The sequence below is a fragment of the Gymnoscopelus microlampas genome, assembly GCF_963454915.1.
Source record: "Gymnoscopelus microlampas genome assembly, chromosome: 4".
Lineage (NCBI taxonomy): Eukaryota > Metazoa > Chordata > Actinopteri > Myctophiformes > Myctophidae > Gymnoscopelus > Gymnoscopelus microlampas.
Genome location: NC_139941.1, coordinates 53,940,003 through 53,967,833, shown reverse-complemented (window position 1 = coordinate 53,967,833; position 27,831 = coordinate 53,940,003). Strand labels below are relative to the sequence as shown.

Sequence of the window (27,831 nt, the reverse complement as noted above, 5' to 3'; positions counted from 1 at the left end):
TCTTCTCTTATCGGGGTCCTTGGCATAACTTTTCAAATGGGGGTCCGCGGGCTTATAAGTGTCAATTTAGGGTTCCTTGACATGAAAAAGTTTGAGAACCACTGCTCTAAAATCCTCTGGTGAACGGTTGCATTGTCGCTGGACTTGATACAACACAGTGGACGGACGGACCAACAGCAGCAGATGACAACATGGCACCCAATACATCACTGACCATGGAAACTTCACACTAGACTTTTTGGGGGTATTTTTCAGGAAGTCTGCATTTCTAAATTTTAAATCATTTTTTTGATTAGTCTTCCCTGATATTCTAATATTCTGAAAGAAAGATGATTACTTGTATAGCTCATGATGAAAAAAAAGGAAGAATGTTTTTTTCATCATGAGCTGAGCTATACAAGTAATCATCTAGATTAAAACCTTTTAAATATTTCACTTTGTGTAATGAATCTAGAATATGGTTTCACTTTTTGAATTAAATTATGGATAGAAACATTTTATGTACCCATTATTATTTATATATATTCTTAATTATAAGTAAATTCAACCCACTCAACTCATGGAGAGCGTGATTTCCTTTCCTTATTCCTTTTATTTTTTTAATCAAGAACACCATCATCATCGATAACAAATAAAATATATTTTAAAAAATCTCCTTGGGGAATCAGGAATTTATTGAAGAACAAGTGACAGTATAATGTAATTTATGACAGAAGAGAAAAAAAAACATTTGCTATACTAAAAACATCTCAATGAAAAAAGGACATCAATGTGGAGAAATTAATCACCGCTATTGTCAAATAAATCTGACATGTAGTTATGCTACTTAAGTCTCTTCCAAAAAAAGTACAAAACGAACCAACTTAAGTAAAAAATAAAAGTAACAAAAAAAAAATAACCCTCTCATGCATCATTTATCCAAGTTCAAAAAGTAACGCTCAACATTTGGACTTTAAAAAGTAAGAAGTATGAACAGAAATAGGGGGGGTGGGGGGAGAGAACAAAACAAAAACCTAGCTGGGGCACCGGCTTCGGATGATATCAATGCATTGAATGGGACATTATCACGTTTTATCAGACCATTGAATGGGCGAAGTAGGCAAGATTCTGACCTACCCACGATATTAGAACTCGGACGGCGCTGCGTTCAGCACGGCAACTCACTCGCTTTAGCTCGCTCTGTGGCGCTTCACGTGGCTCCAGTTCGCTTGAGACCGCACGCCTCCGTCCATGGTCCGAAACCCAAACGTAACTTTATCCCATTGAGATCTGGAACGCATCTTTGTCACTTTAGATTTCTTCGTTCAAAAATCTGTTAGGATTTAGAAAACATTTTAAGAATCGGACTCAAGCCTTAATGGGTTAAATAAGTCATCTCCGTCGGTAGGTCAGTATGTCCTGATTACACCAAATGAATGGTCTGATAGATCATGATAATGTCCCGTTCAATGCATTGACAGCACCCGAATGGGGTGGGCTGGGGGCCCTTTTTAAAATCTACGTTGCTTATTGGGATAATCGCCTTGGCCGGGTAGGCCTCTGTTGAAGCCCCCCTGGCCCCCCCCACCACCACCGGCGGGCATGTTGTTGTTCCCGGGCCCCCCGGGCATCAGAGGGGCGTTCTCAGCAGCGATGGCGGGGTTGCCAGTGTTGCCGGGGTTACCGCCGCCCCCACCACCGCCGCCGCCGCCGCCCCCACCACCACCCAGAGAGTTCCTGTTCATGGGCGGCCCCCCACCCATGCCCCCCATGTGCATCCTCATGCCCGGATCCCCCCGGTTCTCCTGGAAGTTCCCCCGGAAGCCTCCTTGCTCCTGCTGCCTCTTCATCATCTCCTCGTTCCTCATCCTCATCTCCTCCTCGCGGCGGCGCCGCTCCTCCTCCTGCCGGAGCTCCGCCTGCTTCCTCTTCTGCACCTCCTGGCTGTGGAGCTCCTCCATGCGCTGCAGCTCCTCCTGCCGGCGGAGGAGGTCCTGCCTCATCAGCATCACCTGGTGCTCGTGTCGGCCCGCCTCCATCTCCTGCTCCAGCTTCTCTGCTGCTTCCTTCATGTTCCTGTCCACCATCTCATACTGTATGAATAAATATACACATTAATATATATATATATACATTATATATAACATTATAATATATATAAACCTCCTTCATGTTCCTGTCCACCATCTCATACTGTAATATAATAATAATAACATTATTATATATATAAACCTCCTTCATGTTCCTGTCCACCATCTCATACTGTAATATAACATTATATATAACATTATAATATATATATATATAAACCTCCTTCATGTTCCTGTCCACCATCTCATACTGTAATAATAAATATACACATTAATATATATATACATTATATATAACATTATATATATATATATAAACCTCCTTCATGTTCCTGTCCACCATCTCATACTGTAATATAACATTATATATAACATTATAATATATATATATATAAACCTCCTTCATGTTCCTGTCCACCATCTCATACTGTAATAACATTATATATAACATTATAATATATATATAAACCTCCTTCATGTTCCTGTCCACCATCTCATACTGTAATAACATTATATATAACATTATCCTACTATAATTCTAGTAACCTGACGGTGGGTGGGTGGATGGAGTCCTGGGTCTCCGATCAAACTGCGCATGTGTTGCCAGGTTTCGCGAGAGAAACAAGCAACGAGGTCTATGAAAACGAGGCCAAACCAAACGAACCCTATACCACCAACATTGGCCTTACAGCGCTTACAGTCGGCCGACATGGCAACACCTCGACCCCGCCCACTCTCTCAGTACAACTCTTCCTGTGGAAAGTAAACACACCAGACGGACCCGAGGCGGCCGAGTAACATGCCCGTGGGGAGGGGTGACCGCGGGCCGGGGGGAGAGCCATATGAAATCCGTGTTAACGGAATCGCGGTCGGAATCGCGGAAATGACCAATAAAAATGGAATTGGAATAAAACACGGACTAATGCAGAATTTGGAAAATAAAAAATATTCGCGGTAAAATATTATTTTTTATCGCGAATTTTTACAAATCCACGGGCCACCACCATTTTGCATGGTCACATACTTTATAGACAGTAAAAAACACGTAGAAATAGTCTTACAAAGACGATAGAAATAATAATACATGGGCGACGCCATTTTTCGCATGCTCAGACCAAATTATTTTGGGAACATTTTTGCGTATAACACAACAAGGGCCATTAGCGTCCGCGCAGTTGAAACGTGACGTGAGCAGACCTGATTGTATGGGTAACACATTTAACACACGTGAATTAAAAATAAACTCTGATTAATGTTGTTAGTGGTGTAAAATGCCATAAAAAAATATACTCAAGCCTGCTGCAGGGCAACAGAAAATAGCAAGCCTACCGAATTATTTTGGGAACATTTTTGCGTATAACACAACAAGGGCCATTAGCGTCCGCGCAGTTGAAACGTGACGTGAGCAGACCTGATTGTATGGGTAACACATTTAACACACGTGAATTAAAAATAAACTCTGATTAATGTTGTTAGTGGTGTAAAATGCCATCAAAAAATATACTCAAGCCTGCTGCAGGGCAACAGAAAATAGCAGGCCTATTTTGCTATTTTATATAGCAACTTTTTTAATATATATATATATATATATATATATATATATATATATAGAACTATAACAACATAGTATTTATATGTCCGTTTTTATATTTAGCTATATTAAAATAGCAAGCCTATATTGGTGCTATTTAATGTACTTATATACTGTTCTATGTTTGCCACGACGGGACGCGCGCGGGGGAGAAACCGCGCGACAGGACGTGCATTAACCCCACGTTTGCAACGACTTTCGTCTGCGCCCTTCACCGGGTATGGTCTAGTAATATATATATAAACCTCCTTCATGTTCCTGTCCACCATCTCATACTGTAATATAATAATAATAATAACATTATTATATATATAAACCTCCTTCATGTTCCTGTCCACCATCTCATACTGTAATAATAACATTATATATAACATTATATATATATATATAAACCTCCTTCATGTTCCTGTCCACCATCTCATACTGTAATATAATAATAATAATAACATTATTATATATATATAAACCTCCTTCATGTTCCTGTCCACCATCTCATACTGTAATAATAACATTATATATAACATTATATATATATATATAAGTCCCATAGACGCATTTAATATCGCGTCAAATAAGAACTGTGTTCCAAAAATAAACAAATGACCCCGGCGGTTTGACTCTTATGGATACGAAGCATCAACTGACGGTGAGAAAACGATAATGTTACTGCGGCCAAATTAGTTACATTTTCGCCAGAAATAGACTTTATATCAAATATGAGTGACTGACTATCATAAACGATACAGCGACACCTCCCTGACAATATCGCCGGGACAGTTTGTTTATTTTTGGACCACAATGCTTATGAGACGATTCTAAGATGACCCTAAGTTATTCTCCATAGAGAAATTACTTCCGCAACCCAGGGGATGAACGAGTGACGTCAGGACTTCAGTACTCTATATAGATATACTACATAAGCCTCCTTCATGTTCCTGTCCACCATCTCATACTGTAATATAATAATAACATTATTATATATAAATATACTACATAAGCCTCCTTCATGTTCCTGTCCACCATCTCATACTGTAATATAATAATAACATTATTATATATAAATATACAGGGGTTGACACTAAGGTCTAGGAGGCACTTGCCCGTCTGGCAAGTACAGGTCATGCATGTTCTACTTGCCCAAAGGTCATACCCACTTGCCCGAAATGTAAATTGTGATAGGTAAAATTTGAATTACCGTTCATTCTAACATGTTTTATTTTTGCTTTACTTGCAAATTCTGGGGCTGATATGGACATACCTCAATATGTATGCCACATTTCTCAATAGCTATACAATATGACTTACTTTAAATTCCACAGACATCTCGTGTTGTGCGAAATAAAGACAAAACTCCCCAAATGGAACCAAATGCACCCGGAAGGTCGATTTGGTTCCATTTTACACTCCGGGTTATGAGATATGGGGGTCCAAACTGAGGGTCCTTCAAATTAAAAAGGTTGAAAGAATCACTGGTCTAAATACCTGCTGCTTCTCCATCTCCATCAGGGCCTTCCACCGCATGGCGTACTCGAACTCGAACGAGCCGGGCTGGGCGAAGCGGGGCGGCTGCTCCCTCTCCTTGTGGTACTGCTGGTTCTTGTTGACCGTCTTCTCGGCCAGGCCCTCCTCGTCGTCCAGCTGCTCCATGGGCTCCACGGTGATGGGCCTGGGGAAGGCCGTGAGCAGGAAGGCGCCGTCGGCGCACTTATCCAGAGCCTTGCGGGCGGCCGGCTTGGACGTGAACTCCACGATGCCCTTGCCCGTGGGGCGGCCCCGGTCGTCCACCACCACGATGGCCCGCTCGATCTGCCCGAAGCCGCCGAACGCCTCCTCCAGCAGCTCGTTGGACACGAACTCGGGCAGGTTCTTGACGGCCAGCGCGGCGCCGTGCGTGGCGAAGCGCACGCGGACCTGTCGACCGCGGAACGGCGTGTCGTCCAGCTCGGCGCGGGCGATCTCGGCCAGGATGCGCGTCTCCAGGCGGATGAAGCCAAAGCCGCGGTCCTTGTTGATGAAGATCTCCGAGGGCTTGCCGTACTTGGAGAACAGCTTCTCGACGTCGTCCTCGCTGGTCCCCGCCGGCAGGTTCCCCACGAACAGTCTGCTGCGCTGGGTGTACAGCTTCTCCCCCGGCCTCCGGAAGCTCTGCAGGTCCAGGGTCAAGGCCTTGTCTTCTTTCTGGTCACCTGCGGTGTGGCCATAGTTTATGATTATGCTCATGGTTTCTGGTTGTGATCATAGTCTCTGGTTATGATCATAAACTGCCCACAAAACAGTTTAGAAAGTTAACTTCGGTCCATTATTTCTCCCCTTTAGTAATGCCATATTGGTATGGTGTTCATTTTAACGAGGTACAGCTTGTAAGGATCGGGCATTCGTGGAATGAACACAGCAAAATGTGTGGGTAGCGCCACTATTTATTTGGACAATAACTCCTACAATATTGTTTTGTTGGCATTCACTCTTGTTTTGAGCTTCATGTGCTGCCAAGTGTGTGCCAGTCATAGGTGTGTGCCAGTCACAGATGTGTGCCAGTCACAGGTGTGTGCCAGGCACAGATGTGTGCCAGGCACCTGAGCATGGGTCCTGCTCTCTGGTTATGCTCATAGTTTCTGGTTCTGTTCACAGTTTATGATTATGCTCAGTTTATGGTTATGCTCATAGTTTCTGGTTATGCTCAAAGTTTTTGGTTAAGCTCATAGTTTAGTTTGGTTATGTTCATAGTTTATGTTCATCTATGGTGACCACATTTTTAAGAAACCAAAAACCGGGACCCCTTAAATCACTTAAACCCCATTTCAAAAATAGCCGATTACAACCCACAACACATGCAGCAGCCTGTTGTGGGCTTGTAGATTACAGATCTGCTAATTGTGATTGTGGATCTGTACCTTTGTTTGTATAGATACATCTGTGATTGTAGATGTGTACCATCTGTAAATGTAAGCCAAGTAATCATTCATCTGCCATTAGATTTGTATATCTGCATTGTGCACTTGTAGATCTGCTATTTTCGCTACTTTTGACAATTTCTTTGACCTCATTTTCACACAATTATCACAATTTCTTTAGCACACCTAGTGACTGCACCATTCAACACAACACAATGAACTGCACTCAAAACAAATAGTTTCATTAGTGGTGAGAACCTAGGGTGATCGTTCAAGTTTATGTTCATGCTCATAGTCTCTGCATAATGGTGTATATTTGTCTGTCATTAAATGCTTCGATGAATTGAGTACAAACTACAAAGGACCCCAATGGAAACAAGCCATGGGCTTTCTTGGGTTTAAAATCCTCTTAGCAGACCTTGTATTGAACTGTACTTTCCTGTGCTTTTTCAATCACCTAGTGACTGCACCATTCAACAGAACACAATAATGAACTGTATAAAGCACTCAAAACTGATATTTTCATTTGTGGTGAAAACCTGGGATGATCATTCTGGTTTATGGTTATGTTCATAGTTTATGGTTATGCTCTTAGTTTATGGTTATGTTCATATGCTCTGGTTATGCTCATAGTTTAAGGTTCTGTTCAGCTACGATGATCATATTTTCAAACAGCCTTGCCCCTTTCGGAACCCAGTGAATAGTATTTGAGAAGGCGGTATTCACAAATACAAAAACAAAATGTATTCGGGATCCCGTAGGGCAGTGGTTCTAAAACTTTTTCATGTCAAGGACCCCTAAATTGATACTTATTAGCTTGCGGACCCCCATTTAAAAAAATACGCCAGGGACCCCATAAGAGAATTTTTTTACAGCTCTAGTCGTAAAAATAATAATTTCAAGGACCCCCAGTTTGACATGATTAGATTAGATGTACCCCTGGGGGTCCCCGGACCCCACTTTGAGAACCAATGCCGTAGGGGGGGCTACAAAAAGCCCCACCAGGGATGCTGAAGTCAGAGTTCAAAAACATCTAAAATGGCCTCTTAGTAACAGAACCTCCAGCTCTGGGTCACAACAACATAGAGCATCACTTATTTTCAATACTTTAGAGCAGTTTATTTATACATGTTTCATTACATAATGGTGTTTTCATGAGGCTGGAGGGACAGCTATGTTATGTTAGCATTTAGCAGCATTTAGCATCAGCACAGAACAATAACCCTCTATCAATGGAAGCGTTCAAAACAAAGACGTGTTCATTCATTTAACTGTGGGTGAAAACAGGGATATTTTAGTGTATTTTAAATGGTTATTTTTTAGCTTAAAGACTCACCGGCATGTTCTGCTGGATGCTGGCCGTTGGCGTTCATTCCTCCCCCGGGGTTCTTGTCCTCGGCGGCCGGGCCTTGAGGCCCTCTGGGCGGCGGGCCTCTCTGCGGCGGGCCGTGGTTCTGCTGCGGGCCTCGGGTTCCATGCATAATGTTAATGCTGCTTCTGGAAGATTCTTTTCTTTCTCTTTCTCTTTATAGTCTTTTTTCTTCGCAAACGTGTGTTTTCTCTTAAAGCACAAAGCGGTGTTGCCTGTAGATAAATAGATAAACTAGAGACAGAGACGGGAGTCTCTGCACAACTGTTATAAAACACAAAGAGATGAAAATGGCGGCCGCCGCTCGTGCAGAGCAAGAGCATAGAGTAGTAATATATTTAGAGAACGGACCGCCCCGGCCCCCACCTATGCGTTTCAATGAAAGTCGCTCACGAGCGCAAAAGCACCCCTACTTCCTGGATTGGCTCCAACGTCGGAGCCAATGGAGCAAACGCACTAGCGTTTTTAGACAGTTGACGCACGCGCAGTATGTCCCAAATGCTCACATTCTTGCAATACCGGGTTTAGCCACCAGGCTTTTGAGGCTTCAACTATTCTCTGCGGGGTTCTGGGGGCGTGTTGTCTACGCTGCTTTTGGAGGTTTGAAAAGAAGCGGAGAGGCGCCTAGTGGACCGGAGGGCGTGGAGCAGGAGAGTAGTAATCATGCAGTAGAACTGTGGTTCTTTTCAGGCCGTGACCCCCCAAAATAATCATATTTGAGCTGGGTTCCCCCCCAAATAATCATATTTGAACTGGGGACCCCCCCAAAATAATCATATTTTAACTGTGGACCCCCCAATATAATCATATTTGAACTGGGGGACCCCCCCAAATAATCTATTTGAACTGGGGGACCCCCCATCCTGACAAGCACTTTTTGAATTGCAGGAGTTAAGGCATTACATTTTCAGTTCCACTATATTGTGAAAATAGACGATCTACAAGCTCACAACGCTGTGAGCTTGTAGATCTGCTGTTTTCAAAATGTTTGCCCCTTTCTTACATTATTTGACAATTCATTTGACCAGTTTTTAAAGTATAGTTTGTTGATTACTTTTGATGCAGTCATTTTGAGGTATTAAAAAGGTATTAAAAGTGCTTAAATTGACACTTCATTCATAATCTTGAAAGATTATAAATAAAGGCTTATAATGGATCAATGTGGATTTATGTAGGCCTATATGAAATGTAGCTTTCAATAATTTGACGAATGAAGGGAATTGAATGTTTTGTCTACAGCGAGTATGTGACCTCGAATGAGAGCTGAGAGCTGCCTTTCAGTTTAATGTTTCTTTCTTTGCTTAGTTTTTTCTGCCTTTTAACTAGTTCTCTCTTAATAAAGTTGTTTCTTTTATTTGTTGTTTTGTTGTAAAGTGACTCTGAGTACCAAGAAAAGCGCTTTATAAATTGGATGTATTATTATTATTATCATTATTATTATTATTATTATAAATACACACTATCTTTTTATGATTGCAACCTTTGTTAATTGGTTCAAGGTAAATAAAAGAAGACGTATCATTGCTATATATTTGTGTTGAGGTAAAGGAGCACTACACAGAGTAAGCTTGTGTGACTGCAGCTGTCTTGCCTGTGCTGCCAGATGGTCATTGATCCGGCCCCTGAGGGCCAATTATCTTTGAGGGCCCTCCCATGCTAGTACCCAGAATGAGCATTCAGGTGGCTGGGCTCACAAACACTGCATTTGGATTGTAAGACATTTGTGGGTCAAGAAAGCACCCTGTAGAGCAGTGGTTCTCACTCTCAGGGGTCCGCCCTCGGGACAAGGGGTCATTGTAGGCTACATCTGCTATTTTTGAAATGTTTTGAAAACTAGATTTTTATTTAGATTTTTTTTAAAAAGTTTTTTCTCTTCTGGGGGGTCCCTGGCACAAAACCTTTTCAGATGGGGGTCTGCGGCCAAATACACAATTTGGGGGTCCTTGACACGGAAAAGTTTGAGAACCACTGCTGTCGAGACCTGTTTACAGGATTGACAAAAGGGTCTAAAAGGGCCCCTATAGGAAGGCCAGGGGCCCCTATAGGAGTGGCAAGGGCCCCGTCACAGCCATAGGAGGGGTTTTGTACTGTACAGGCTGAGGGACCCACTTTTTTTTTTACACCTGTAAACCTGTGATGTGACAGTAAAGCTGATTCTGGACCTACATATGTGAGTGTTAACCAATATATACATTTTAGTACATTTAGAGCCTTGTGGCCCCAAGGCTGCCCAAAGGTCCCTGGTATTCAGGGGCCCCTGGGAGCTCTGGCTCCATTAGCTCAGTCTATATGGGCCTGGTTTTCAAGATACTAAACGTCCACAGACACAACATCAGAGGGAGATCCACATGGGGATGAATTCATACTACTATAATTATGCCAGCAAAATGTGGAATGTCCCACCAGCCATCAAAAGGTGTGACTCCCTCCTCTTTCAAAACCATAAGTGCACCTGTTACAACTGGATCTAGACAAATCTTCTAGCTTTCCAAAGGAAATGACCCCCCACTGTTTTTCTGTAAATATACAGTAATACTGCTCCTAGTATTGATGATTTCTTGTAGGCTATAGTATTGTATGTCTTTATATGTCTTGATGAATTACATACACAAGTCAGGACCACAATGGAAAAAAGCCCTCAGGGCTTTTTGTGTTATCCTTTAAGCATTGTTGTCTAACTGTACCTCAGTACTTTTTTTTTGGCAAACTGTTAACAAAGTATTCAATCAATATAATCCCTCCATGGTCACACTCACAGACACTAATCACCACAAAAGACAGAGTCGTTGACCTAGTAACAGCAGCAATTGCAAATGAAGTGTTTTAAGTAATAAAGTGGTATTTCTGGTAGTTTTAGAGGAGGATGCTCAAATGCAGGGGCTGAGCTAATATGATTTACATGTTGTAACCTTTGTCAGCCACTTGGTGGCAGTAGATACTCACCCATTGTGATAACAACGTTATAACATATCTGTTCAACAGCCAATGGCCTGCAGTGAGTTTGTGACGTCGTATTCAACGCGACCAGACTTTTTATTTGTGCGACACAGTAGCGGGTATTTCGCGGGAGATTCTGTGGCTGTATGGATGATGCTCTGCAGAGGAATCTGATCATCATTAATAACTATATAATAATAACATCATCCCGTCCGTTCATTCTAAGCAGGTAAGACTTGTCTAAACATGAGTTTATTTCTATGACAAAGTCTGGATTTATTTATTGTGCACATGTTTTAAATGAAAATGATCTCCTTCAAGCAGTTGAAAGAAAAGCCAAAAACGTGAGCTTGTAGATCTGCTGTTTTCGGCGAGCGACACTGTGGTACGACGGGATGACTGAAGCATCATGCTGTCAAAACTGACCACAGTATCTGATAAAACATGCCAGCAGACATGTTTAGATAATAGACATGTTTATTAGATAATAATGATGCAACATGTAAAAGGTTTGGAACATGCAAACCTTTTACATGTTGCATCATTATTATTATTATTATTATTATTATTATTATTATTATGGCCAGAAAAATATGAAATAATAATACATACTTCAGGTTCTTGTGCAGCCCTAGCTGGAAATATATTATATATATATATTTTTTTTTTGGACTAGATCAGTTTTTTTCTAACTCTCTGGGTTCAGGGCATGTATTTCTTCATCCACAGCACCCCTAAATTACGTTGTTACTCTTCACACTAGCACCTTATATTTATGACACATATTGTACTACTTTGACATTTTAGTTTTCATCATAATCATTATGATACGATTTATTATTATTATAAGATGATGATGATGACCACAACATTCAAATGAATGCACACAGTTGAACACATACGTTCACTCTGTCATTTTGTGATTTAAATTTCTTAAATATTCACAGTCTTTTTGTATCCTGGATAGCTAAAGATTCTTGAGAGAATCATCTGTTTCAGTTGAACAGTTTGAACTGACTGAACATAACTTTGTACTTGATGTTTAAAAGTCATAAAAAGATATTTTATAAGTGAGATTGTTAAATTCAAAAAAATATTATCAAAGTATTCCGTGGCACCCCTGGACTGGGTGTCACGGCGCAGCACCCTAGGGTGTCACAGCATCCACTTTGAGAATTGTGAGAATGAACCGTAAACTAAATGTCATGACGTCTCTGTCGGATGGAAACTGTTACTTTTCAGGATTCAAATTCAAAAGTATGAAAAGTAGCAGATCTACAAGCTCAATCTGCTACTTTTGATACATCTCCTCTCTCCTCTGGTCCTCCTCTTGTCTCCTCTCTCTCCTCTGGTCCTGACTGGTCCATACAGTCATGTTCTCAGACCTGAGCGTCCAGAAGGAGGGTGTGTCGTCCCTGCTGTGTGGTCCAGACAGCGGTGAGGAGCATCAGGGTGCTGAGGTGTTCCAGAGGGTGCTGCCGGCCTACAGCCCCGGCTGGGAGGCCTACCGCCTCGGGGAGAGGAACTTCAACCGGCAGTACGCTCACATCTACGCCACCAGACTCATGCAGATGAGGCCTCTGCTGACGGAGAGGGCCCAGCAGAGATGGGGTGGGTTCTGGTTCTGTTCTGTTCTGTAGCTAAACCACAGATCCTTCACATCTGTGGTGGTGGGGGTGCAACGGTTAACCCAGGGGTCTTCAACGTTTTCAGGCCAAGGACCCCCTAGTTGAGAGAGAGATGAAGCAGGGACCCCCTACTCTATTATTGTATAAAATTGTGTTTCAAATTCAACTTTTTTTAAATTTACTTGGTCTGCTCTTTTTTCCCTCTACACCTATAGCCTCTTTGCCAAAAATAGCCGATCTACAAGCTCTCAACGCCTCGCGCTGCGAGGCGTTGAGAGCTTGTAGATCTGCTATTTTCGGCTAATGTTCCCCTCAGAAAAGGAATTCTAGGGTTCAAGTGGTTAATGTAAAAAAAAACGAAATCATATCACACAAAGATTTGGCGGACCCCCTATAGCTCTGAGGACCCCCAAGGGGTCCCGGACCCCCTGTTGAAGACCCCTGGGTTAACCCATTATAACCGGGAACGCATCCGTGTCATTTTAAGATTTCACTAAATTTGCTTGTTATAGACCGTTGAAAATAGGACGACTCGTCCAAAATACATAGTAAAACACAGGAGGCGAGATGCGGACGATTTCCCAAAGACGTTAAACAGGAAGTCAATGGAGCAGTTAATCTTGGGATCACGTGATCTCCTGGATCTGTGTGCATCTGGGGATGAAATGGTCACTCATGTGTTAGAGAAAAGCGCCATCTAGTGGAAAAAAACACAAAAAGTCGTAAAAGTCGTCCTTGGCAGTGAAAGAGTTTATGGCTTAATGTCTTTGTGTGTGTGTGTGTGTGTGTGTGTGTGTGTGTGTGTGTGTGTGTGTGTGTGTGTGTGTGTGTGTGTGTGTGTGTGTGTGTGTGTGTGTGTGTGTGTGTGTGTGTGTGTGTGTGTGTGTGTTGCAGGAGAGGACGTGTGCATCAGGAAACTGTGTGACCTGCTGCAGGGGGAGCAGTGTTGCATTGTGGGAACTCTGTTCAAGCACATGGAGCTACAGCCGTCCATCCTGAAGGAGATCAGCGAGGAGGTCAGAGGTCAACTATATAATATATAGTTATAACTATAACGTCCAGAGACGTTATAGTTAGAGAGAGGAAAACTATCAATCGCTAAATAACCCCAAATCCTTTTTTTTTTTTCATGATTATGTAGTTTGTGAAACACCTTACAGCTGTTGCTGTTCCTTCCCCCTCGTCTCCTCACCAGTACTCACCCAGTGAGCCATAGTTGTCTATTAGACCTCGTCTATATTATAGACGTCATTTCAGCGGCTATAATATAGACGGCCTATAAATAGACGCTTAAAAAACAGCTAATCAACATCTAGGCTAAGCCTAGACGTCTAAAAAACTTTCACTGTTAGACCAATTATAACCTCGTTTTAGCCCTTAGACGTATTTTAGACGTCTAATAGCCCGAAAAATGCTCACTGGGCACAGTTTAGTGTTTAGCAGAACGTTACAAAACCCATCCACACAACCCTCGCTCTCGGACAGAAACCTCTCCGTAGTTCAACTTTGTATTGCTGTTGTTCTTTTCCGTAAACGAATGCCCTTCTTTGACAACATTATGAAGTAATAATTTGTCAGATTTGTTATTGAAGGGATAACCCCCCCTGCAGCATAACATTTTCGAGTGGGTCCCATAAAAACATGATCAACAGTCATAAATACATACAATACAAGTATACAGATACGTTCATACACAAATAGCTTGCTCACCCTCTCCCACCAAACACCATCACACCATCAGCTGTTAAACAACAGAAGAGAAAGAGAAAGAAGGGCACAGTGCATGTACACCACTGGTTGAGTACATAACATAATGTATATAATGTGTCTGTCATGTTGTTTCCAGCACAACCTCCTGCCTCAGCCCGCTCGCACCAAGTACATCAGTGAGACAGACGAGCTGATCCTGGAGGATGAGCTGCAGAGGATCAAGCTGGAGGGAAAGATAGACAAACATAAATGTGTCACAGGTCAGTCTGTTGTTCACATCCCCTCACAATGGTACCTCTGTGGGCTTCATTTGATCAGCACCAAAGCCTTATTTATCATTACTCTCTCTCTCTCTCTCTCTCTCTCTCTCTCTCTCTCTCAGGTAGTGTGATTGCCATATATGGAGCAGAGAAGGACGATGGGAAGTTTACAGTAGAGGATTACTGTACGGCTGATCTCCCTGTGCAGACACCTAGACCTGTCCTCACTGCTGACAGGTACACACACACACACACACACACACACACACACACACACACACACACACACACACACACACACACACACACACACACACACACACACACACACACACACACACACACACACACACACACACACACACACACACCCACACACAGGTACACACACACACACACACACACACACACACACACACACACACACACACACACACACACACACACACACACACACACACACACACACACACACACACACACACACACACACAGGCATGTTTGTATTACTATACTGGTGAGGACATTAACATTTTAGGGCACCCGTTTTATGGGTGCCCTCTCTGCCTGGCCTACTTGTTGTTAACTAGTTGTACAAACGCTTGTTTTATTGTTGTATTGTTTATTGGATCTTGTTTAGTCGATACACTTATTTGTTTTAGCTCTTGCTCATTAGATTTTGCTATTTTGTCTCATCTGTTTAAGAAAGTAGGTACAGTAGCTGATATATTGCACTTTTACCTTAGCGCTAGGTATACTCTTGGTTGCTTGTTTTTGCAGAAAATGCACTTCAGACTTCTGGTGATTAGTAGTTTTTGTTCCCTACCTATGTTGAATGCACTTATTGTAAGTCGCTTTGGATAAAAGCGTCTGCTAAATGACTGTAATGTAATGTAATGTTTGTACGAAACAAATACATGAGAGTAAGTAACAAAGAAATGTCTAGTATCGTAATGCAAGCACAGACACACATATATTCTGCTAGGTGTTCAGAAACTCAGTGGTTAGGACCCGCGGGTACCGTGGGATCCTGCTCCCTATGCAGGGCTCTACTCAGTAGTGACATAGTGTGTGTGTGTGTGTGTGTGTGTGTGTGTGTGTGTGTGTGTGTGTGTGTGTGTGTGTGTAGGTTTGTGGTGCTGGCCTCAGGGCTGGGTCTGGGCAGTACTCACGCTGACAGCATGCTGGGTCTTCAGCTCCTGGTGGACATGGTGACGGGTCAGCTGGGCGGGCAGGGCGAGCAGAGCGAAGCGGCAAACATCTCCAGGGTCCTGCTGGCCGGAAACCTTCTGAGTCGAGACACCCAGGACAAGGAGGCCACCACTAAGGTGAGTGTTGTATTCCTTCTTTTTTTTAATGACTAGACAACAGACAATACAGGACAGTACAGAAACATTACAGAAAAACTAAACAATATTGCCAGGGTGTAACAGCTACAGTTAACCTCCACAACACATTCTAGGGTCCTGACGTCAGCTCAGTCCTCAAGATATACGCAGTGGTGTGTTCTACCGTGTTACGCTCTATACGTGGTGTGACCTGCAGAAATGTTTCGTAGCCAAGAGTAGCCCTCTACTTACCATTTCATCCATTGAAAGTGCTCAAGCGTATCTCCAGGACCACGCGCATGTCGTGCAGGGAATGATTATCGCATCCCTCCGAAAAAAAACCTAGAACACACCACTGGATATACGGTATAAGGAGTCCAAACGTTGGCATAAATGTCTAAACTTTACTCTCATTTTATAATGCAAATAACCAAGAGAGATGTCACTAGATATCTCTGACTTCCACTGAGACAATGTTTGATTTCAATTTAGAGCTTTTTTTTTGGCAGCAATAAATGCAAGTATTGACATTTGTGTGGAAGTTTTTACATACATAAACAAACTGACTGCAGAAAATTGTAATAATTGAATAGAAATGAAAAATGTGCCTTATCAAAACCTGAAAATGGTCCACATGTGCACTCTAGTGTTCATTTACGAGAACTGCTTAGATGTCAGCTTTCAATCTGGGCTCTCTCTCACTCTATCATCTCATGGTCTAGAGCAGTGTTTCTCACTTTTTTTTCTTGAAGCCCCCTTTTCTTACATCTGACAAAAGCTAAGACCCCCACATACACACACACTTATTTATATATTTATTTGTTATTAATATAATAAAATGGTTAACAGCCATGTTAAACACGCAAGCCCTATATACTTCTCATACGAAAAATTGTGATTTTTTTTTCTAATCTACAAACTCGCAGCACATTGTGGGTTGACGATCACATTTATTCCATGACAACTTCATGTCAAGAAGAAGGAACTTCTGATTTTGGAATGATGACACATAAAGCAAGGCTCAGGAGGATGCCACAGTCCCAACGCACCACACAAAGAGTCCTCGACACACACAAACACACACAGTAGCCAAGGCATTAATCCGTCCGACATGCAGCGTTGGAGTCAGTAATTTAAGTAATTTAACAGCGGCAGACACCTGCTGTGGTGAGGAAGGCCAGCTGGTCAGTAATAACAGGGTTTATTTGTGTGATTGAACACAAACCGGTCCTCTGAAATAAGGCTGAGAACATCTATTAAAGTCCTCAGTCTGTCTTCAGTCATTCGGATGCCATAAAAGCCACAGCATGTCTTCTATGAAAGCTTGTCGCTCACCGAAAATAGCAGATCTACAAGCTCACAAGGCTATTTTTGGTCATTAGTTATATTAAGGTTAAAGCATATTTGTGGTCAAACTAGCAATAGAATCCAAGTTTAAAAGCATCTTCCATTTCATAAATGCCAGAGATATAAATGCCATTAAATGGGGGTCCGTGGGCTAATAAGTGTCAATTTGGGGGTCCTTGACACGGAAAAAGTTTGAGAACCACTGGTCTGTAACCGTTTGTTTGTCTTCAGCCCAAGTACCTGACTAAGAAGATCCAGGCTGGCAGTGTGGAGGCCATGCGTCTGCTGGATGAGATGCTGCTGCAGCTGGTGGTGAGGACCCTTCTTTCATTCATTCATTTAGTTTAGAGAGTGATTTATTTATTAATTTATTTAGTGAGCTATTTTTTTATTTAGTGAGTTAATTTTTTTTGTGAGTTATTATTTAGTGAGTTATCTGTTGTTTAAGTTTTCACTTACTATTTAACCCAAACCTTTTTTTCCGTCATCTTTTAATTGGTTAAGCCAACATGTGTGTTGTTCCTCCTCCTCAGAGCTCAGTCCCAGTGGATGTGATGCCAGGACATTATGATCCCACCAACTACACCCTCCCCCAGCAGCCCCTCCACCGCTGCATGTTCCCCCTGTCCTCCGTCTACCCCACCCTGCAGCTGGTGTCCAACCCCTACCAGGCCACCGTGGATGGAGTGAGGTGAGACACACGCGCAGTGTGGATTTCGTCGACTAAAACTATGACCAAAAATGCCTTTTTTCACTGAAAAACTAAGCTATGATGACTAAAACTAAGACTGAATATATTGACAATTTCGTCAACAAATAAAAAATTAGACTAAAATGTTAGTGAAGGATCTAGTGGAGAAGAGATCCACTGAACTCAGAAAGTAATTTTATGTTTGGTTGTGCTCGGGCGTTGCAACGCTTGTAGATCTGCTATTTTCAGCATGCAACCAAGTGTAAAATCAGCCATTATAACGCTATCAAGGCACCACCACAATACATTTTAGTCGACTAAATCAACTGTAGATTTAGTCGACTATAATCTGATGATATTTAGTCGACTAAAACATTTCAGATGACTAAAATATGGCTAAATGGAATTCTATTCAAAAGACTATGACTAAAACTAAATCAAGAGTTGCTGTCAAAATCCACACGCACACGCAGGTACGCATGCGCACACACACACACACACACACACACACACACACACACGTTTGTATTACTATACTTGTGAGGACATCAACATTTTAGGACAGGAGTTTTATGAATGATATTTTCTTTTTTTACATTTAATTTTTAACTATAACCTAAAGCCGAAAAATGGCTGATCTACAAGCTTTGTGTTGCGCGTTTCGCTGCGACCCCAACCTGAACCTTTTTGTAATGTAAACGTATCTCTAAAAATGTTTTCAAAACAACCATTCCTCGACCAGGAAAATGGTTCTCACAATGGTTTGACACTTTCTGTTTATGCACATTCTTTGTTGAGCTTCGTTCTACCAGACCACGTGTCCAATTTCCCCCCAAAAAAATCACCAAAAACTATCATGCCTTTGCCATTGCATAGTCTACTTTAAATTGTTCAGCATACATTTGTATTCGCTTTTTGGCCCATATTCGACGCACTAGAATGAGTGCGCAACATTTCTACAACATTACGCAACATCTTTAACCGGAAACGCTCCAACGTGCACAGCGCATGAGTGCGTGCAGAGTCAGCAGACACACACTGTTGTTATTAGCACACGTAGCTTAGCTGGGACTAGCCTTGGAGAGAGCGCACATCCCCGGGCAGCACAACGGAGCACAGCGTCGCGGGTCCCCCGCGAACCAGTCGCTGGGGTCCGCAACTTCTCTCTGTGAATCACAACGTGCAAAGCTGCCGTGTGTGTGTGTGTGTGTTGTAACTGTCACCAGGCAGACATCCACTCATAGGAACACACGTCTTGCCCACACATAACTAAAAGTCTGCAAGTGTGTCCTCTGTTGTTGCATCGCGTTTGTCATTAAATATGTAGCCATGTGCATGCACACAATAATTGTAATAATAGTATACATATAGCTTCAGAGATGCTCATAGGCCTGCGTCCTGCGTCTCTGACGCACCATATTGAAAAAGGACGCATTCACGGCACCCTCGTTGCGTCCATGGGACGCACTGCAATTTAGCGGAAATTACCGCGGATTTGAAGGCCATCCGTGGATTTCAAAGCCGTCCGCGGATTACAAGGCATAGTGCAGAAAACAAGAAAAATCTCGGTAAAACACCGCCGTATGGAGAAGTATTCTCTCTCTGTCTCAGGGCATTGCGAGCTGCTGCTAGAGGGAGAGAGTGAAAGTGCTGCGCAACTTACAGCCCAACTTCAAAGCAAGTTAACGATGGCTCGTTGACCCCAATTTGACCACTAGGCAATCAACACTGAACAGCACTCATTAATGGCAGCTGTGATTCTTGTGTCTTTCCGTGCTGCCAGATATCAAATAATTCCCTGTAGAGCAGGGGTCTTCAGTGTTTTCAGGCCAAGGACCCCCTAGTTGAGAGAGAGATGAAGCAGGGACCCCCTCTATATTGTATAAAATTGTGTTTCAGATAAACTTTTGCTGCTCTTTTTTCCCTTTACACACCTATAACTCCAAAAATAGCCGATCTACAAGCTCACAAGTGTGAGCTTGTAGATCTGCTATTTTTGGCTAAAGTTCTCCTCAGAAAAGGGATACTAGGATTCAAGTGGTTAATGTAAAAAAAAAAATCAAGTACTACAAGTACTACAAGTACTAGTTGTCGGATTTGGAATTGTGTACTTTTCTTTCAGATACATGTTCTACATGAATATAACCATATAAGATGAAACACGAGTTAAACGCTGTGCATTTTTGTGGGACCCATAAAATGTCCCTGGGACCCATCTAAAAGACCACCCTTGCATCCCAGGACCCATTGCATTGAAAACCTAGCAACATCACTGTAGCTTGATAGCTAGATGTGAGGGCCAGGCTACTAGATGTAAGGCCCGCAAAGCGGCCCGACCCTCTAGTAGTAATACAAACACACACACACACACACACACACATCCTGCAGTTCCCTCTCATTTACGTCTGTGGGTATTTGTGGTGGTTTACAGGTTCTTGGGAACATCAGGCCAGAACATCAGTGACATCCAGAAGTTCAGCAGCATGGACGACCACCTGGACATCCTGGAGAACACTCTGAGACTGAGACACCTGGCCCCCACCGCCCCCGATACCCTGGGTAAATATTGTACTGTAGCACACCTTATGGTACACCCCTGATCAGTGGTGTATGTCCAATTTCCAATACTTTTACTTCTACTCCACTACATCTCAGAGACAAATATTGTACTTTTACTACACTACAATTATTTGCGTTACTTTGTAGATTTGAATTATTATTACAAAACGTACATTAACCACTTCAGCCCTATTTAAACTTTGTCTATTTAAAAATAGCCAATCTACAAGTTCACAACGCGCCGTAGCTTGTTCAGCAGACCACAAGGGGAGGTAGATTTTAAATCTAAATCAATCCATATATTGGTGTTTTTGATGCCGTTTGACTTTATTTTTTTAAGGTAGGGTGCATTTTCGAACGTAGCTGATTACATTACATTACATTACATCACATTACAGTCATTTAGCAGACGCTTTTATCCAAAGCGGCTTACAATAAGTGCATTCAACATAGGTAGGGAACGAAAATACTAATCACCAGAAGTCTTAAGTGCATTCTCTTCTAAAACAAGCAACTAAGAGTATACCTAGCACCAAGGTAAAAATGCAATATATCAGCTACCTACTGTCTTAAACAGATGAGACAAAATAGGAAAATCAAATGAGCAAGAGCTACTGTAAAACAAATAAGTATATTGAATAAACAAGATCCAATAAAACAATAAAACAAGAGCTTGTACAACTAGTTAGCAACAAGTAGGCAAGGCGAAGAGGAAGGGTAGTGTTTCCTGAAGAGGTGGGTTTTCAGCCTGGGGTGAAAGATGGGCAGTGACTCTGCTGTCCTGACATCAGTGACTCTGCTGTCCTGACATCAGTGGGGAGTTCATTCCACCACTGTGGGGCCAGAACAGAAAAAAGCAGAGAACAGAAAGAAGCCGATCTACAAGCTCAGAACGCAATTTGTCAGGTTGTGGGGCTGTGTTGACCATGTGTGTGTTTATTCTGTCAGGTTGTTACCCGTTCTACAATAAAGACCCTTTCATCCTGGAGGAGTGTCCTCATGTGTACTTCAGCGGCAACGCTCCTTCTCTTCAGAGCAGAACCGTCCAAGGTCAGTGACGTTGACCTCCATGTTTGTCATGTTGGTTCTACCTGGTGTCCCCGTGTCACACATTGACAGCTCTCACCAAGTATTTAGTGTATTTCCATAGACATATGACCAGGTATGACCACCATCGCTACACTTGAGTAAAAATAAAGAATGTAAGTGTGCTACTCACCGAAACAAAGGTCATTTTATGATGTTGAAACAATGACTGTTCTCTGCGATGGGAAGCCTCTCAGAACCCCACCTTTTGCGTAAAATCCACAAAAGTTCACGAACCAGTGGATTAAGGCGATACCTTAACCAGCGTCCTCCAAAGAAATCCTAAATTACAAACTCCCACCAGTTCCACAAGTGAAGTCTCCAAACAACACGCCACACCGGGTTCCCAGACGAGACGCACGGAGGAGGAATGTTCACCGTCTGTGAATCCACTGCTTTGTGAAATGTTTAATTTAACTCCAGTCACTTTCACCATGAAATGAAAAAGCTAGACAACTATAACTGAGGCAAGCCTGCTGCTGCCCTCCCAACATACACACACACTCTGAATCACACACACTGAATCACACACACTGAATCACACACCTGCACAATCTCAGTGATGAACCAGGAGATGGCTTTGTGATTGTCTTTGTGTCCCTCTGCTCCTCCTCTGCTCCTCCTCTCAGGTCCAGATGGACAGGAGGTTCTCCTGGTGACCGTCCCAGAGTTCTGCAGCACTCAGACCGCCTGTCTGGTCAACCTGCGCACGCTCGACTGCCAGCCAATCAGCTTCTCCGCTTTCTCCGGCAATGACGACGACGAGGACAGTGAGATGAACGTCAGCCACTGATGAAGGGGTTACTAATGGGGGGACTCCTTGGAACCCCCTCAAGGACCCCTGGAACCCCCTCAAGGACCCCCACTCTGAGAACTACTGTTGTAAACGACACGCCAACAGTCCTGAGTGCCGTCTGGACCACAGCTGATCACATCGTTGGCCTAAATATCATCATCGTAAACGACACATGCTGACATTTATTGTTCCATATTATGTGAGAACGGCTCTTAAAACCAACACATCCAGTCTGTTCATCGTCCACTTGTCTCGAACCACTTAAACCCTCTTCTTAGTCAAAATGGACCCGACTTGCAACTGTACTTGGTATGCTCTTTAGTTTTTTCAGTCTACACCGAATCTCTTCACCAAAGATAGCAGATGTACATGTTTGGCATCCCCATATAGGGATGCCAAACATCTATGTTTGTATTCTGGTGTTTTGAAGAGGTTTACAGGAGTGATATTATCTACACATTTACTACCACTTCAATCAACGTTTCTAGCGTTGTCAATGAATACACGACATGTTTTGTTTTATGAGCCTTTTATTAAAAAAAACAAAGAAACAATCTCCAACATCCAACTGCTGACTCTAAACGCTATACAGGATATCTGTCTGAATTCTCTCCTCAACTTTGAACCAATGTTCTATAGACCATGTTGTGTTTGTTTATATACTGTACAAAGGCTTTGTTGTCATAATAAAATATGTAAATATAAATTCTGTGTGTTTGTGATTGGTCAAAATTGGGTGGGTGGGTGGGTGGGTGGGAGGGATGAAATATGTTTATTTGTAATGATATGAAACCAATATAAATGTCTCGTTCATTCAGCCCAGTACATTTACAAATTGCCGCGGTCTGTTGGAAACCTCAAATATCCACATCACTTACTTTTAACTTTCACTTAAAAATAAATGTCAAATAGCAGATCTACACGTTAGGGTATTAATAAAAAAAGGACATTGAAATGTGGAGACATGAGGTTCCTGCCCGACAACAACAAAATGTAACCCAGTGTTGGCTTTGAAACTGAAATGGTGACATTTTAATTTACAATTTACATTCCAGGCAGTTTCATCTGTGCACTGTGTGGCCCTGATCCATCATAGTGATCATGTGATCATATGTGCACTAGTGATCACCATAGATATAGAAACCTAGATACCTCATTGGCCTCTGCAGTTCATTGGAGCGACCTGTATAGCAGGCCGCCATTTTGGAGAAGGCAAGCTTCCTGACTACTGGCCAATCACAGCGCGTCTTTTCTGGGACTTGTCAGAATCTAGTTGTATAAAAATATCTTTTTATATTTATACAGACAGACGCTATACAGACACCTCAGAGCCGGAGGAGGCGTCTACCTTTACATGTCTATGGTGATCACGTGTGCACTGGTGATCATGTGATCACGTGTGCGTTAGCGTGTACTTTTCAATAGTCATCTATCTTGTACTCGTAGTTGTAATCCAAGATGGAGTCCGTGAACCCGCCGGGCGTCGACGACTGCCCCTCCCCTATGACCCACGAGTCGTACCAGGACGTGGTGGTCTGTGGCGTGGTGGGCACCGTGGTGGTGGTGGTGGGGGGCAACGTGGTGGTGGTGGACATCATCAGTCGCTGCCGTTGCCTCAGACGCTGCATGCGGGCCATCTTGATCCTTCTCACGCGCTCGCGGCGCGCCTCAGGGTCCGTGGCCTGTCCGCCGCTCAGCGACACGCGCCTGTTCACCACGTTGGACGTCTGCTGCCTCCTGCCGTTGCCGTGGCCGTTGCCGACCAGACGGATGGGCTTGTTGCCGTGCAGGGCCATGATCTGTTGGGCAGGTTGGTTGTTAAGAGACTGGCAGTGAAGGAGGGGCTAATGCTGGTCTGTTCAGCATCAGCATCAGATTCAGGGTTACTCGTTTAGGTTCTCTCTCCCTTTCACCCCCCCCCCCCCCCTCTCACACACAAAATTGATGATGCTGACATGATTCCAGCCATGATACTGACCACCTGGCATGATATTGACCATGATACTGGCATGATACTGACCATGATGCTGGCATGATACTGAACATGATATTGACCATGATACTGGCCATGATGATGGCATGATACTGACCACCTGGCATGATATTGGCCATGATACTGGCATGATACTGAACATGATATTGACCATGATACTGGCATGATACTGAACATGATATTGACCATGATACTGGCATGATACTGGCCATGATACTGGCATGATACTGGCCATGATGCTGGCATGATACTGGCATGATATCGACCATGATACTGAACATGATATTGACCATGATACTGGCATGATATTGACCATGATACTGAACATGATATTGACCATGATACTGAACATGATATTGACCATGATACTGGCATGATATTGACCATGATACTGAACATGATATTGACCATGATACTGGCATGATATCGACCATGATACTGGCCAAGATACTGGCATGATATTGACCATGATACTGAACATGATATTGACCATGATACTGGCATGATATCGACCATGACACTGGCCAAGATACTGGCATGATATTGACCATGATACTGGCTAAGGTGCTGGCATGATACTGACCATGATACTGGCATGATGTTTATGCCAGGTTTCACTATAATAGTCCTCATAGGGAGGGAGTAGGGGGTAGTGAAGGAGTGAGTCCATTGGGACACAGCCCAGGTGTAACAGACTCACGGCTTTGATGCGGTCCCAGTTGGACTTGGCCAGGTTGAAGCTGCAGGCCGTGGCTCCAGGCTCGTAGCCCACCACACACAGCTTGGTCATGGAGGAGAAGCCCTCGGCGCGGACCGTCACTTTGTACTCCCCAGGGTTCAGCAGACGCCAGTAGTCCCCGGTTGGAGCTAGAGATGCATAGAATGAACAGAGAGGGTTTGTACTGGTTCAGAAAACAATAAGATCAAATAAAACTTATTTTTAAATGTTGTGAGAAAACGATGACGGCTTAAAGTTAAACAGTTTAAATGATGGAACTCTCTCTAGATGGAGAAGGCTCTGGCCCCAACAGTTTGCATTCTGCTGTGAGGGATAGAGAGGAGAAATAATGCCCCATATATCGGCCCAACCAATACATAGTATTTTCTACATATTCTACATCTACGTGTCTATTTTGTGTCAGCATTTATTTACAGACAGACAGACAGACAGACAATTGATAGAAGGATAACTAACATGTGGTGACGTCATGGTTGACGCCCTCTACAGAGATGGTGGCGTTTACGATGGCGTGGCCGTCCTGGTCCTTCACTATGCCCCGTATCCCACGATGCACCTGGGTCCAACGCACAAGGAACAGTAGGTCAGTTACAGAAGTGACAATAACATCTGGAACAGTAGGTCAGTTACAGAGGTGACTATAACATCTGGACCAGTAGGTCAGTTACAGTTAATACACTCTAACACTATTTTCAGACATTTAACCACTTAAACATTCAATACTCCTCACCAAGCCGTAAATAGCTAGCCTGGCATGGCCAGACTATTATCACTGTGTAGATATTAGTCTGGAATCTCTGTGTGGAACCTGCAGGGCAATTCTTTTTTGCAATGGCAGATTTGTCTGGAACCAGGCTAGTATATGGCCGACCTAAAAAAAGTTCACACAAAGATTTGAGGACGCCCTAGGGGTCCCGGGCCCCCTGTTGAAGGCCCCTGCTCTCTAGCAATGATTACTATTATTAACAAAACATTTGACTTACTGCACTTTGGACCAAAGGTTCAATGCTAGTGTGAAGGTTTGTGCATTAGGCTCATTACTGACCCACCTGTTCTATGAAGGTTTCTGCATTAGTCTCATTACTGACCCACCTGTTCTATGAAGGTTTGTGCATTAAAGTTCATCACTGACCCACCTGTTCTATGAAGGTTTGTGCATTAAAGTTCATCACTGACCCACCTGTTCTATGAAGGTTTGTGCATTAAAGTTCATCACTGACCCACCTGTTCTATGAAGGTTTGTGCATTAAAGTTCATCACTGACCCACCTGTTCTATGAAGGTTTGTGTATTAAAGTTAATCACTGACCCACCTGTTCTATGAAGGTTTGTGTATTAAAGTTAATCACTGACCCACCTGTTCTATGAAGGTTTGCGCATTAAAGTTAATCACTGACCCACCTGTTCTATGAAGGTTTGTGCATTAAGGCTCATTGATGACCCACCTGTTCTATGAAGGTTTGTGCATTAAGGTTCATTACTGACCCACCTGTTCTATGAAGGTCAGCATGGCCTCTCTGTTCTTGGCCCATTCATACGACAGCTCACTCTGATGAGGAAACTTATCACAGCCCAGGAACACAGACAGCTCAAAACAGTTTGTGTGCAGGTAGCTGAAATCATTCATACCTGAGGAGACAGACAGACAGACAGACAGACAGACAGACAGACAGAGGGAGAGAGAGAGATAAAGAGAGATACTGTAGTTAGACCGCCAGGGAGGCACATCCTAGCTTCAGAATTTGCACTGCACAAACTGGACCACGCAATTATACATTTTTAGCTTTTTGTTTGTTTGAGAGGGAAAGTGCATGTATTAACTAGAAAAAAATAAATGGCCTCCTTACTGCCGCTGACTGGCTTCCACTTGGCCCGCTGCACGATGCCCAGGCCGCCGGCGGCGTTGTCTCCGTGGCAGGAGCCGTGGTAGGTGTGTGTCATGGTCAGGTGGGTGGAAGCATAGGAGATGGCAAGCCACCTGAACAGAGACTCGTCTGGGATGGCTCTGGGCTCGTCTTCAACGGCCTCCGTGCGTCCTTCTCCTCCTCCTCCTCTCCCTCGGTCATCCTCCTCTTCCTCTCTGTGTCCGTAGCCTTGTTGTTCGTGTTCGTACCCTTGTCCGTGTTCGTAGCCCTGTCCTGGATCCTGATCGTACCCCTGTCCGTGATCGTACCCCTGTCCCTGTCCATGGTCGTACCTATAATAATAATAATAATAATACACTTTATTTATATAGCACCTTTCATGACATAAATGCAGCTCAAAGTGCTTTACAGGGTGAAATACATAAAATAAAATAAAGCGAAAGTACTGTACAGAAAAAAAGCAACACAAATCAACAACAAAGCAGAGAAAAAACATCAAAGCAGTTTAACAATGGCGAAAACAAAAGGCAGTGAATCAAGCACACAGCGATGACATAATCAGCAACACAGCGACATAGGAAAAAGATCAACTAAAAGCAAGGGTGAAGAAGTAAGTCTTGAGCTGTGCTTTAAACCTATCCACAGAGGGGCCTGTCTTAGGTATCATGGGAGTTTATTCCAAGCAGTCGGCCCATAGAAGCAAAATGCTGCTTCACCGTATTAGGGTTCAATCAAAAACAAAAACAGAGAGGACACATTCTCTTTATACTTCTGCATATGGCAAATAGGCATGCAGCCTTTCTACCCCCGGTCTCAGTAGCCTCGCACAGTAGGGCCTCGTAGGGGCCCTACTGGACGGGGCGTCTTTCACTCTACATTAGAAGAGTTGGGAACGGTGGGCGTTGTCACATTCTAATACAGCCCGAATACCCAATCTCAGCACCGGCCTCAGTGGCGTGCCTCGACATCATTA

The 27,831-nt window shown here is 43.2% G+C and overlaps 3 protein-coding genes across 3 annotated transcripts in view; 1 reads left to right on the top strand and 2 right to left on the bottom strand.

The window, feature by feature from the left end:
- Window positions 1-655: 655 nt before the first annotated feature.
- nono (non-POU domain containing, octamer-binding) lies at window positions 656-8,228 on the bottom strand. Its single transcript, XM_084054641.1, has 3 exons — window positions 7,888-8,228; window positions 5,143-5,846; window positions 656-2,072 (listed from the first exon to the last, which is right to left on the bottom strand). Exons 1-3 carry the CDS (start codon window positions 8,030-8,032, stop codon window positions 1,491-1,493), a joined length of 1,431 nt encoding a protein of 476 aa, XP_083910767.1. The 5' UTR covers window positions 8,033-8,228; the 3' UTR covers window positions 656-1,490.
- A 2,746-nt stretch (window positions 8,229-10,974) lies between these two features.
- Window positions 10,975-22,864, top strand: LOC311044200 (DNA polymerase delta subunit 2-like). The gene is made up of 11 exons (XM_084055632.1): window positions 10,975-11,086; window positions 12,229-12,468; window positions 13,380-13,501; window positions 14,332-14,455; window positions 14,578-14,692; window positions 15,585-15,783; window positions 17,362-17,442; window positions 17,664-17,821; window positions 20,253-20,380; window positions 21,329-21,430; window positions 22,096-22,864. Exons 2-11 carry the CDS (start codon window positions 12,231-12,233, stop codon window positions 22,257-22,259), a joined length of 1,431 nt encoding a protein of 476 aa, XP_083911758.1. The 5' UTR covers window positions 10,975-11,086; window positions 12,229-12,230; the 3' UTR covers window positions 22,260-22,864.
- A 138-nt stretch (window positions 22,865-23,002) lies between these two features.
- aebp1b (AE binding protein 1b) overlaps window positions 23,003-27,831 on the bottom strand; it is a 35,788-nt gene continuing 30,959 nt past the window's right edge. Inside the window, exons 19-23 of the mRNA XM_084055631.1 lie at window positions 26,841-27,190; window positions 26,483-26,622; window positions 25,451-25,550; window positions 24,956-25,122; window positions 23,003-24,061 (exon numbers count right to left, since the gene is read on the bottom strand). Coding sequence (XP_083911757.1) covers window positions 23,681-24,061; window positions 24,956-25,122; window positions 25,451-25,550; window positions 26,483-26,622; window positions 26,841-27,190 — 1,138 coding nt within the window. The 3' untranslated portion in view covers window positions 23,003-23,680. The remainder of the gene's footprint in view (window positions 24,062-24,955; window positions 25,123-25,450; window positions 25,551-26,482; window positions 26,623-26,840; window positions 27,191-27,831) is intronic.